At 42.8% G+C, this 13,937-nt stretch overlaps 1 protein-coding gene across 3 annotated transcripts; it reads right to left on the reverse strand.

Annotated features, from left to right (window-relative positions):
- Window positions 1–4,268: 4,268 nt before the first annotated feature.
- LOC100837137 lies at window positions 4,269–10,776 on the reverse strand. Of its 3 annotated transcripts, XM_024455869.1 has the most exons (10): window positions 10,497–10,775; window positions 9,423–9,773; window positions 7,515–8,707; window positions 6,579–7,143; window positions 6,368–6,454; window positions 5,926–6,033; window positions 5,290–5,342; window positions 4,867–4,966; window positions 4,684–4,782; window positions 4,269–4,598 (listed from the first exon to the last, which is right to left on the reverse strand). In XM_024455869.1, the coding sequence occupies exons 3-10, from the start codon at window positions 8,618–8,620 to the stop codon at window positions 4,530–4,532; spliced, it is 2,187 nt and encodes a 728-aa protein (XP_024311637.1). In that variant the 5' UTR covers window positions 8,621–8,707; window positions 9,423–9,773; window positions 10,497–10,775; the 3' UTR covers window positions 4,269–4,529. The 3 variants fall into 3 exon arrangements, with proteins under 3 accessions (XP_024311637.1, XP_003580120.1, XP_010240127.1); XM_003580072.4 differs by lacking the exon at window positions 9,423–9,773; XM_010241825.3 differs by lacking the exons at window positions 5,926–6,033; window positions 9,423–9,773 and having other exon boundaries at window positions 10,497–10,776.
- Window positions 10,777–13,937: the final 3,161 nt, after the last annotated feature.

Here is a 13,937-nt window from a genome sequence, read left to right on the forward strand (position 1 = left end):
CTTCATCCTCAATCGCTCCACACCTGATGCAGTTTTTTGAGATGTGTTTAGAAATTTTACCAGCTCTTTTACCTGTGGGAAGTGCTTTTTGAAGGATACGCCAAGCAAATGTCTTTATTCTAGGAAGGAGAGTTTTGCTTTTCCAGATTTCCATCATGGCAGAAGACACCTGTTGAGAATCAATGGTAGGGGAAGTAGAGGATTGAAGACTTTGAGCACAGAATTTATATGCCTCTTTAGTAGTGCAAATCCCAGAAGCATTGTGTTTCCAACAAAGAATATCTTCTCCATCTCTTGGTAAAATGGCAGCTGTAAGGATTTCATCCGTCGCTGGTTGATCGAAGAGCTGCAACACCAAGTTAGCATTCCAAATTTTACAATTATCAAGCCAAAGATCTTTAACTATAGCTGGGTAAGTAAAAGGCCTGCTTTGGATTCTAAGGTAATCATGAATATTTTTCCAGTAAGGGAACCAGGGAGAGCTCTAAATGGAGTTATTACCATCTCTGATTTGGTAGAAACAAGAGTCATTAAGCAAGTGTCTAATTTTGGAAATGGAGGCCCAGAAAGCAGATTTGAGAGTGTTACAATTGGGCTTCCAGAAGGAGGAAGTAGTAAAATATTTGGCTTTGAGGATTAGCGAGAGATGGCTATTGGGCTCATTAGCAATTCTCCAGGCTGAAGAGACTAAAAGACTTTTATTCATGGCCTGGATGCTTCTGATTCCAAGCCCACCCATCTTTTTGGGTTTGCAAATATCATTCAAAGCTTTTGAGACAAAAGGGTTTGGTTGAATCTCTATCCCTGACTCCAGTCCACCAAAAATTTCTAATGATAGCATTGAGCTTTGCTAAGAATTTTTTGGAAAAAAGGAAGTTGGACATATAGTAAACAGGAATGGAGGAAAAAACCGAATTGATGAGTGTGAGTCTACCAGCATGGGAGAGACGATTGGCCTTGAAACCATTAAGTTTGGAGTTGAATTTATTAATGAGGAAGTTATAGGCAGCAGATCTGTTTTTAGCAGGAATAAAAGGATGTCCTAAGTGAAGCATGGAATTGTCCAGATCCTGAACAGGGAAAGTATTTCTAATTTTGGCAGCAAGATTGTGGTCAACTTTTTTACTAAAGAGAATAGCAGATTTGTTCCAGTTGGGGGTCTGGCCCGAGTCACGACAAAAGTCATCAATGATTTGTCGGACATTAGTCGCTTCCTGACAGGTTGCCTGACCACAGATCAGAAGATCATCTGCGTACATTAAATAATGAATAGGCGGGCAATGTGGGCCAAGAGAGATACCATTGAGCTGTCTACTCTGCAACGCTTCCTGTAAGGAGATAGATAATTCGTTAGCAACAAGGACAAAGAGGTACGGTGAGAGAGGACATCCTTGTCTTATTCCGCGGCTGCCAGAGAATCTCCCAAAAGGTTAGCCATTGATGATAACGGAGAAGGTAGGTGACGAGATACAAGTCATGATGAGATTAATGAAATTACCATGCAGCCCTTTACGGAGAAGCGCTCTCCGGATGAAGTGCCATTCAAGACGATTAAAGGCTTTGGCTAAATCGATTTTTAGCATGAAAGCTTTGTGGTTCCAGGAAGAAAGATTGAAAGAATGGGCTATTTCTTGAGCTATGATTAGATTTTTATTGATACATCGGCCTTTAATGAAAGCTTGTTGCATGGGGTCTATATGATCAGGAAGATGACATTTGAGTCTGTTAGCAAGGGCCTTAGAGATGATTTTATAAGTGACATTGCAAAGGCTGATAGGTCTAAAAATCAGCAGTAGAAATAGGAACCATTTTGTTAGGAATTAAAGCAATGTGAGTTTCATTGAGTTTATGTAGCATTATACCTGAGGTGAAAAAATTCCTTACCACCTTAACAATGTCATCTCCAATCCAATCCCAAGCTACAAGATAGAACGCCACATTGAAGCCATCCGGTCCTGGAGAGGCATTTTTTTTTCATGGATTTAAGTATCTGCAAAATTTCATCTTTATCTGAAATTGAATAGGTATATTCATCAGGGAGCTCCTCATTTGCTTCACGCTCCAATAGTCTATCATGTCCATTGTTAGAGGAGGAAAACAAGGAGACAAAATAATTTTTGAAAGTATTAGCAATTTCCTCAGGATTATAATAAGTGTTACCTGAATCATCTTGTATAGATACAATGCAGTTTTTTCTCCTTCTCTCAAGGACAGCTTGGTGAAAAAAAAAAGTATTTCTATCATTATTTGTTGCCCAGTGCTTCTTGGCTCTTTGCCTTTGCTGCTCAATGAGTTTAGTTAAAGTTTCTTCGTATTTGATGGTGAGAGCTTCTTCTTTGCTGTGATCTTGGGGATGTATGGGCCCTGATTGAATCTGAAGAATTTGGTCCTGAATTTCATCAAGCTGCTGTTGAAGAGGTTTTTTCTTCTTGCACCACCTCCTAAGTGTACCTGCCAGGTTACAAGATCTAGTGCAAAAATTCTGATGCTGGGTGGCATTCCATTGAGCTTTAGCAATGTTTTGAAAATCATTTTCTAAAAACCACCAGTTTTCAAATTTAAACTTGAGACGAGGCCTTTTGAAATTGGAATCAGTAATGGTAAGAATGGGGGCATGATCACTAAGTAAAATCGGGAGGTTATAAACATTAGTATTAGGAAAGCAATCACACCACCCAGCATTAGCAAGGCATCTGTCTAAGTGTTCAAAAACAGGATTGGACGTGAAGCGCTTGTTGCACCAGGTACAAGCAGGACCATTGAAGCCTAAATCAAACAAACCACATCTCTTAACAAACTAATTAAAACGTTGCATACGAGAGACATTAATACGAGGAGAGCTTTTATCACCAGGTAACATAATATTTTTCAGGTCACCCATACATAGCATTGGGATATCGAGGTTATCATACACAAAAGACTCAATAGTATCCCAAATAACATTGTCCAGACGGTGATACGGGTCGCCATATATACAAACCAGCGCAAAAGTTAGCCTAGGGTTACCACCAACTACCAGAGCTAGAACTAAGTTACTAGATATTAACTTGATCTGCATATCAACATCATCCTTCCACATCAACCACAGACCACCAGCACGACCCAAGGAGGGGCAGACAACACTATCAAAAAGGTTAAAGCGATTGTTCAGCTGAGAAGAATTAATCTTAGAAGATTTTGTTTCGGAGATGAAAATTACCTGAGCTTTTGTGGAGGAGATCAGACGGGCGAGGTGCTCCATCTTCCTACTGCCAAGGCCCCCGCCAGAACCTCGGCAGTTCCAGGCTATGAGCCTCATGGCGCCCGTGGCGCCTTAAAGCCTAGCGCCATTGCCTCTCCACCATCAGCTTGACTGAGTTCCACAGTGGCACTATGAAGTTCCTCCAAATTTCCTCTAGTGGTGCCGACCTGAGCCTGTACTTGAATCTCGGACGGATTCCTCTCCCCAGCATATACCATACCCACGACGGGGACGGGGAAGGGGGGGGGGGGCTACCATGTTGAGCACGTATGCCAAATCCTTCTTGATTTTCATCATTATCCTTGATCCTAGACTAGCTTGTTCGCCAGTGACTGAAGCAGGGGAGTGCAGTACAGACTCTAGAACGTTGTTGCTGCTGTTGCCGACATCGACGCCACCGCCCATCTCTTCGGGGCCTGTGCGCCTCCATTCCTAGCGAGAGCACCAGCTCCACTGGCGTTGGCCGCTGCAGAAGAGGGATGGCCACCTCCAACTCCATGAATAGGAGGCACATCCCATCCCGAATGTCGCCTTCGACTCCCCCTCGAAGAGAGGGAAGGAGAAGCACGAGTAGCTCCTCTACTCTGAGCACCACCTCCTCCTCCTCTTCTAGCAGCACGGGGTGAAGGATCTGTACTTGTGTCTCCGGTGAACTCCATGGAAGCAAACTCAATCTGGAGTGGGGATCCTCCAGATCCGCCTCGGAGAAGGCTCTCGGAGGCAGGGCTGGAGACGGGTAGGGAGACGGGTACAATCACATCATGCAAGCTGCATATCTACCAAGAATCAGTGTTAGTCAGTCCCAGTCAGTTTTGTCAAGTCTCAGTTACTTTTGTGAAGTTTCAGTCACATTTTTGCTATTTGTTTAATATTTAGGTTGTATGGACTCTTTCTATGTTTTGAAATTTTACTTGTTTTGCACATTGTTGGTGCAATCGCCTTCGCCATAGATAGTTCCTAATAACTTTCCATACTATTCAGTTTTGCAATGATATTAACTTGTTAAGGCAGCATATGTGACAGGCAGTTCAAGAACTTCCGAAATTTATGCCGATAAAGAAGGCTCTAACACAAATGTACCAAGATACGATGCCACCATTAGGGCAAGAAATATTGATTATCAAGTATGATCCATCTGAACAAAATGCACATGAGGGCATATTGGCACGGAAGGCAGTGAGAGCAGACAGTGCGACCTCCGTTTTGTATCACAGCCAACAGAAAAATGCAACCAGAGATGCAGGCGATCTATTTCGTGCTACAAAGGAAAGCACGGAAACTGCACTGGCTAACTTCTTGTAATCCCACACTTGCAAACTGGGCATAGTTTCTTTCTTCTAAGCCATTCGTCAATGCACTGCAAGATGAAAGCAATTTCACATGAGAAATACAAAACTCAGTAAAGATCAATGGTTATGGCACCTAACAGTAAGATTGCATACTTCTTGATGGAACTTATGAAAGCATGGCAAAGTGCGGATGGTATCTCCGATAGAGGGATTTTCAAGGCAAACTGCGCAGGGCTCTTCATTGCTAGTTGACTGCAAACAAAAGAAAAGCAAAAACAAGTCATTGAGAGACAAGCCAAAAAACAGATACTGTAAGTATTGACCAAATTAATTTACCTGTAATACCGACTGAGGCAAATTATTGATCTGACTTTCAGAAGCCCCAGTGTGCTGGTGGTTATTTTCATCTAATGCAAGTAGCGCGTCGTAATCATTTCTGCAACGGAAGTCCTTTAGTAAATGTTCAACATTGTGCTTATTTGTTTACCACTGATATTCACATGCAGAGAAGTAGAGAACCCAGCAAAACAGGTAACCAAAGTGTAATTCACAGATATTCAATTAGGAAAGCAATTTATCATTTAAAACCAAATTACCAGAAAAATCTGTAATCACAATCACATAAATAAGACCAGCTACACAATCCAGTGAAGCTGTGAATAGCTAACTGAGTCACAACATGTAAGCTGTTTTGAGCTCTCAAAATACTCAGGCAATTTGATTCGAACAGTTTTAGTACAGCAGTAGAGTGACACTTACAAATCAATATTAGGTTGAATATGCGGAGCAAGATATCCACCAACAATGGCCCTCTGAAAAGTTGTCAACTCAAGCTGTTAATAATCTTGGAGAATCAATTCAGGCCCTCGCAAACTGTAAACTGAAGGTGCGAGACCTTCTTACTACAAATCGAGTTTAAAATCAGCTACTGCTCAACATATATACAACCCGGTACTTACAATAAACTACGTTATAACACACAAGTACACTTCCCTGACAAGGAGGAAAGGCAATGAAATACATGACATGGGGTGGTTCAGTACTCCAAAGAAAAGAAATGCAACCAATTTGATAAATCATGAAAGTTCAAATGGGAGTCAGGTACAACTCATCAGCTGAAATCATTTTCACGAGTAACAAGAAAAGAAATGCTCTGTTGGTTATAAGAGGACATATGATTCCAATGTATAGGTAATCAGATTAAAAGTAGAAAAAAATGTCTAACTTCATCACATGCCAATTGGTATGTTTTACAACAATTGAAGCAGTAAGATCGGGTGACATGGAAGCAGAAAAATATGGCAGTCTTCTAAACCTAAAGATCTTCCTTTTGAGAAGTGATAATATTTACAGGTAGACAAACTACAAGGTCAAGAGAGAGAGAGAGAGTAATACCAATCCCAAAGTTATTGGAGCCGCATTCTGCATATGGGAAATTGCCGTCTCATATCTAGCTCTAATTGCACGCTGAGAAGCACTTGAACGAGATGCTCGGGTAGCTCTCTAACAAAAAAAAGGGATAGCAAGGCATCGTTACGATTTTTATGGGCATACCGACTACTACTTCAGTTTCAGCAACTGAGATATCATGTAATTGCTAGCTGCAGCATCATTCTGTTTTTTATGGTCATATAGCCACTATTACTTCAGTTTCAGCAATTGAGGCCTAATTTATTTGCTACAAAAGCTGACAGACGAGGTGCTTAAGTGCAAGATAGATATGGGAGCAAACATACAAGAAATACATAAAAAAGAAATAGACGCAGCGACTTTCAACATGGATATCAAATATTACAGCTAGCTTAAAAAACACTAACAACGAGATAGGCAATCTTACAGTATTGTTTCGAAACCGCCTTAGGGTTCTAGATGTTCTTTGTGCATCTTCTTCATGTTGAAGTGACATTGCTACGATTGCATCCATCTGTTTTATCAAAAACAATAATCTCGTTGAAGAACTAGTAGAAGCCCAAGAAGTTGAGCAAAGATAGGGATGCATGAACATGAACATGCACAGACAGAGGCGGAAAGAGATGATCACAAATTACCTCTTCCCTAGGAACAGAACGAGGTGTTTCACTGTAAAGCTGCTCCTGAAGTTGCTGAGCCAACAATTCATCAGCCTCCAACTGTGCGCTTATGTTAGGATCAATCAAGGTTCTACTGCTGTGGCCACTCAAACTAGATCCAACTTCAGGGGAACGTATGTCATCAATATCTATTACAGGGATATCATGACAAATATTGGAAGGATTTCTGCCGGCTGTTCTGTCTGAAAATGCAAGACATGAGCCGCTAAGTCCATTAAGAGAACTAGAGCTTTCACCCGGATGATAGGAACTTGATGTGTGTTTCCTCTTTCCTTTACTTATCTTTATTGTCATATTCCTCAAACTTGCAGGTCGCGTAGTGGTTGCTGCACTAATTGAGTTATTGTTATCTCCTGTTTCATGACCCTGATTAGATGGTCCAGAAGAGCCAGATTCTATTTCACAACTACTGGGAACCTTACGAGTATGATTATGTGTTGTTCTCCAACCTTGCTGATAAGCCATGCCACTACTGTTGTCATTCACGATAAAAGAAGAATCTACTGCAGCTCTTGGACAATATCTGGAACAGAAGAGGTTTAATAAGGTTGAAGACATGAGACAGGCATCTAAATAGTATGACAAATAAATCATGCATGTTTTCAGTCTAAGGGAAGGTATTTTACTGAAGAACGTAAATTAACTTTTTTTTACTTCTACAAAATTCAGTTGTATTTTCAATTACTACATTGAGCTGCGCCCACTAAAACTTTATAAACTTCAATTCAATTTCAATCAATGAAACACTGTCTAAATCTGGGATTGACCTATTGTAATGTTTGAAAAAAAAAACAAATTCTCTGATACTTTGTTCTCATATCATATAATCGTAATTATAACATGAAATAAATTGATGAGTGATGATACATGTATGAACAAAGAGATTGGGAGCACCTCATCTGATTAGCCTCTCCAGTCCGCCCAGTACCCATTACATCATGGATAATTTCTTTGCCTTTGCTGTTAAAACCTTCAGAATAATTACTGCTGCTTGCCTGATTTACAGCCTGTGGAATAAGAGTCTTCGCAGCTCTGGCTGTTGTGAACCTTTGGGATGCCCTTGTTTCCATATTATTTTCAGAAGTCAACCCATCAGCTCCTGTGATTCCTTTCCTTGTTATTGTTGGTGAATTATCAGTAAGATCAATTACATTTACTTTATGAAAAACATCAGCCCGAGGATTTGGATGGTGCAAGACTCCACTTGTAGAGCACGTTTCCTGCTTGTCATCAGCTTTTACACTTCTTTTGACAATGTTGGAGGGAGAAATACAACCATTCCGCACCAACTTTCTCTGACCCACATACCGTTGAGGAACATCACATTGTGTATGACTTGAAAGTCCTGCCGCACTCTTGATATTGATTGATTCCCTTTTGTCCCTGGGACTAGACCCTGAAAAAACTTCAGCACCTGCAACCTCCTTCAGCCCATTTGAGGTGCTAATTTTTGCTCTGTTTCGTGGTTTTCCCACAGGGATAGTAGGAAGATCTGATCCCACACCGAGAAAGTCAATATTCCGGTGACTTGCATCTCGCTGTCTAACCTGACCTTCTCTGATTTGGCAGCTATTGCTCTTTCCTCCAGTGCCCCTACAAATTAGGTGGTTTGAAATGCTGCTTCTCTGATCCAAATCAAGAGTGCGAGCCCCATTCGCATTCACAACAGATGACCTAGTAGTCCTATCTAATTTTGGTGGGGACAGTTTTGCTTCTAAATCTTCTGTTACTGGCGACAACCGCACCAATTCAGCTCTTCTAAAAATGCTGTCGGTGTCTAAAGGTGCAGGCAGTTCCCTAATTGCATTGCCTTCACTTGATTGACCTTGGATGGAATTACTCTTACTCTTAAATATGATTCTGCGGGTTGGTGAAGGATTTCCAGCCGCCCTTGTTACACCTCTCCTAGTAGCTAAGCTTGGTACAGGACATGTTGACTGTTGTATCCGATCAGGTGTGTCAGGAACCTCAAAAATGTGATCAGAGTTCATGTCAACCATATTTTTGCACCACAAGTATTTTAGTCACAGATAACTCCCCCTTCAACTTTACATGTCAATACGATTCAATAGTTTCTCCAATGCTTTCTGCAACATGCAATGAAATATTACAAAAAGAGCATATCTACCTCATGTCCTTGTTACAAGAACATCACCTTCAGGAAAAAAATAGTTAGAGGTAACAATCAAGGTGAGAAAACTATGTTAAATTTTTTAATATGGGGGAACAACTATGACTACATGTCAAGAAAATATGAGAAAGGAAACTAATTCAATGGTGAAGGCAGAGAGCTGACGCTGGTGATTTCAGATGGTTTGCCAGTTGGTGCTGGTCACTGGGGGTAGATTATTGGGCAGGGTGGAGAATGTCACAGAGACATTGAGGAACAGACGATATTGCCAAAGATAAGGGAGATAGGGAAGGAATTAACCAAGTCACATTGGATTTGCTGGAAACAGGGTCCACAACAAAAATGTATTGCAAAAGGAAGAACAATAAAACTAAGCAACAAACTGAGCAAAATCAGGTGGATGTTTTTTTAAATTAAAAAAAATTGAATACCCAGTCCTGATAACATAAGATCTCAGTTTAAAATGAAGATAACAGCAATGGGCATTGACCACTGAGCATATCAAGCATCTGGCAAGTTCTCCAAAATTTGAAGTATAAATACTTCCTATTTCTAATGAATGGGGTGACCTACTTGCGAGAATTAAAAATAGTAAACACAATCTTGCAATAATCAAAGAGCTGAATACTAGATATTCTAGACTTATAAGGAAATGAGCCCCTGTGATCTACCACTGTCGTCTGTCCCTGATCCCCTGTCTCTCTCCTTCTCTTCCCTTCAGAAACTTTGTCTCCACCTCCTTCCCACTTCTGCTCGTCCGGAGCCGGAAAGGGAGGGGGGCTTGGGCCCCTCTTGTAGATTACCCTAGTCATCAAGAAGCCTTAGGGGCGATTGGCGCTATCCCTGACTTCTTGGGCCAGATTGCGGCCATCTTCCAAATCCATCTGCCTAGCTTCCTAGCTCCTATCTTGGCATGACCATGGTGGTGGGAGTGGTTGGTGGCTAGATTTCAGGCGTTTGCTCCTCCAATAAGACCTTCGGGTGTTCACATAAAAAAGGTTCAAGATCTTCTCCCTCCTTTTCTGCAAGGCGGATGGAGAGAAGAGACTGAGATGAAGCAGAATCTTTTTCGATATGGCATTTCCTTCTGCATTTTCCTGCCTTCTTGCCTTATCTGTTATTCTTTCCCCCTTTGAATGCTGATTGTGGATTTGTTTTATGTTGATTCAGCACCTGTGGTTTTCAGTTTTCACTATGAGTTTTGTGGATGATGATGCCAATACTGTTCGGAGTGATGAGACATGTGCTATCAGGGCCTTTTCTGTTCAATGGCCCTTTTGGGGACTGTTGTTGTAAACTTTTAATATATGGCACTACGGCAGATCATTCAAAACAAAAATATCTACCACTGACATATGGGCAGAATAAAACTATAATGTCATTGTCAGGCTGTAAGCTAACATATAGAGATGTAAAAGATAAAGTATAACTTCATATGAGACCAAAAGCTTTCTGCAGAAATAATAATAATCAGAAACGTAAACATAGCATCTTCATTTCAAGCATAGCAGAATTAACAGCAATTACGTAGAGGTTATTGTAACATAAAATTCTCGATCTAAAAAGACACCCCTGGCTATTGTCTCATAGAATAAGATACTGAAAATTTCCTCCCACCCGTACTTGGAGTTACACAGCCTCAAACACAGCGCAGGGACGGATCTAGATGGTTTGCCGGGTGGCACACGCAAAATTTCTGGAGATCAGCGAGGTTTAACGAATCATGGATAGCAAAATACTCGTACCTCAGCAACCAATTGCCAAAATCACGGACGCGGTTGAGACAGCAGGGACAAGATGTGGTAGAGCGGGAACGCCGACGGCGGCGACGCGTGAGAGGCGGAGAGGTTGAAGGGGTTGTGGAGGGGGTCGCCGCAGTGACGGATTGAGCGGCGCGGGGGAGAGGTAGGGCACGGCAGCAGCTCTCTTGGGTCGGATTGGGATTAGATCAGGACTCGGGAGACGACGATACCCGTACGGGGCGGCGGAGATGAGGGCCCTGGACATTGGTTTCGAATCTGGATGGAGGAAGTAGATGCCGATTTAAGGGAAAACAAAATTATTACTCCGTACTTCCTTCTTTTCATATTGCTGGCTAAGTGCACGTGGATTGCTATGGGATTTATAATTATTTTTTACATAAAATCATGTACGGTAAATGTATTTTTTTGTTGAATAACAATTATCTCAAAATATATGTCAATCCAAACAATTTTAGATCAATTATGATGATTTTCTACCAATCTTAAAAGATTGTGATATGCATATTTACTCACTAAATGGTGTATAATTACGTTGATTTTCAAGCAATCTATAGAATCGTTTCAAGAATAAAAAGTAAAGATAAGGGATATGATTTTTGCTAAGTTAAATTAGCATTTGACAAAGTAAAATATAAACATTTGTTACCAATTAAGTATATTATAAAACTAGATTTCTTGATTGATCTATTGATATTAGTTTAGTATTGTAGATTTTGATATCTCAATAAACTTGATCAAAATGGTATAGGCCAAAAATCATATGTCTTGTCATATGAAAAGGAATCAATCAGGTGGGGTTTAATCAGGTGGGCCATTACCAATACTCATGCCAATACATATGTGTTTTATCATCGCATACTCATGATGCTACTTATGTATCTACTAGTGAAAATGTCCGTGCGCTGCCACGGTCCAACGCACACGTCACGACCACTTTAAAAGATGATCCCGTGCACTAATAAATCATTCAAATTCTGCACCACATTTTCACATTCTAACAAGAAAAAATCCAATACAAAAGTTCAAAACATAGAGCAAATTTGTATACATCCAAAAGTCTGAAACCCATAGAAAGAAGATGCTAATTTCCAAGCATGCAATCGAACTATCAGTAGATGCTAATTTCCAATCACAACATGCACATGGTAATCATTCGGTGCATGGTAGAACACTAATCTATCTATTATCCATAGCAACTACCATCAATCAGGTTGGGAGTACATCCCAATTAGCTATCGAATTATCCGTTGATTAGTGCAAAGCACCACAACAAACGAATACAACAAGGACTCGCCGGATGGTTGAGCTATGGCCGCCCACCTACTGGATCTCATGCGTGGATGGCGGACGACGGCCACTTTTTGGATCGCGCGTTGGGACTGCGGACAGCGGTCGTCGGGTGAATCTCGCGTGGGGTCGGTATGCTTGGAGTGGCCAAGCCGCGAACTGCAGCGAGAAAAGCAGTGATGTCCAGGCAAAGGAAGGAGTAGGAGGTCGGGACAGAGAAGGGAGGCGGGTGGGATGGGGGGGGGGGTAGCCAGAGAGGAAAGGGGCTGCGGCGGCGGGGGCGATGGAGCAGGTTGGGTGGGGCGTCAGGAGGGGATCGAGCAGGTTGGGCGCTGGGGGCGTCCGGGTCGAGAGAAATAACGAGCGGTGACATAATGGCCGTAATTTTGATGACATGACGTACGGTGGCGGTCGTACCATCACCACCAACTCCAATTTAATATATAGTACAATACCCGTGCGTTGCCACGGTCACTCAAAGTGCGTTTGGTTTGCCGTAAAGCAAAAGTGGATAGGGATACCCATAAATGGCGTGTATAAAGATTTTTTTTTGTTTGGTTGTCTAACATGGATGAGTCAGGTTGCTGTTTGGTTTCTAATTAACCTGGATGAGCTGGATTGTGGTAACATTTGTGTGCCAAAATGAGATTACCTCCTCAATATAATGATAATGGATAAAATTCTCCAAAATTTAATACAACATTGATTTGCGTATATGACACAGCAACATAACTCACCATTATTACCAACATAAACAAAAGAGAAGAGAAGGGGGAGGGGTCAGTACAAACAGAGAAAGATAGAGACAGAGACAGGGAGGGACGGAGAACGACAGAGAAAGGGAAGTGGAAGGAGGCACGCGCGGTCGGTGTAGGACCAGCTGCTGGACGATGGGGTGCACCGAGGAAACGCCTCCTATGGGTCTACAAGCACCGCCCCCCTCACCCAGCTCCTCTGTTGGTCGCCTCGTGCGGGAGGGAGCAGCGCCGACGGCAGGAGGGAGCGGCGCCCGCGCGGCAAAGAAGAGCAGCTCCGACGGCAAGAGGGAGCGGCGCTTGTAGACCCGTAGGAGGCGCCCGGGCGGCAGAGAAGAGCAGCACCGACGGCAGGAGGGAGCGGCGCCCGCGCGGCAAAGAAGAGCAGCGCCGACGGCAAGAGGGAGCGGCGCCGGCGGAGCAGACGGGAGACACGTCGGCGGCGGGACATAGTGTCGTACGCGCGGCAGAGCAAAGCAGCGCCAAAGTAGGGGGGAGAAGTGCCGGCGGCAGGCGGAGGGAAGGCAGGAGGAGAGGGAGGGGGACGGCGGCCACAAGAGGTCGGGAGGAAGAGGAGTAGAGGCGCAACGGTATTGAGGTCAGGAGAAAATCTAAGAAAGGAGACGCATATTTGCAGAATAACCCATATAATTTGGACCGTGGGTTGAATTAACATTAAGAAAAACTAAAATGAACAAATTGCAAAGTTCACGGACGGACGACGACAAAGGAAACGTTCCTCCCTTTATTATTTGGGTAGATAGATTGGGTAGATAATCATGGCAGCACACATACCAATCAGGTATGACGTGTTCACGATATGTAGAAATCAACAATAATATAGACAACCGAACTACAAGGCGGCGTTCCCCACAAAACCCCTGCAGCGGCGCCCGTTAGGCGTGCGAAACGAACCCGCTTCACGTTGCGCTCGCTTCCATCCACCCGCCTGCCAGCCCAGCTACTTCCCCGCCAGCCCAACTCTGCGCGGGCCCAGCTACTCCCCTACCAGCCCAGCTTTGCGCCAGCCCACCAACCCAGCCAAGCTGCAAAGCGTTTCTAGAAACTCGAGCCAGCCCATCGACACACAGCAACATTATGCACGTACGTCCTGATCCCATCGTTTCTCCATCTCTCTCCTGCATGTTCTTGCTTCCCAACAAGAAAACCTCCAAGCAAGACCAAATCCATGAATATGATTCGATAAAGAAATTGACAAAATGTGTACTCATAATTAATCAACACCTATTTGCCTAGTTTATCTGGGCTACTTAATGGTTTATCCACAGCAACAAGCCGATTTTACCGTGTCCACTTGTCAATTTAACCGTGCCTACTGGATTATGCAATCTACTTGATGGTTTACTGGCTTATGCAATCT

This window comes from Brachypodium distachyon, chromosome 5 (genome assembly GCF_000005505.3).
Source record: "Brachypodium distachyon strain Bd21 chromosome 5, Brachypodium_distachyon_v3.0, whole genome shotgun sequence".
Taxonomy (NCBI): domain Eukaryota; kingdom Viridiplantae; phylum Streptophyta; class Magnoliopsida; order Poales; family Poaceae; genus Brachypodium; species Brachypodium distachyon.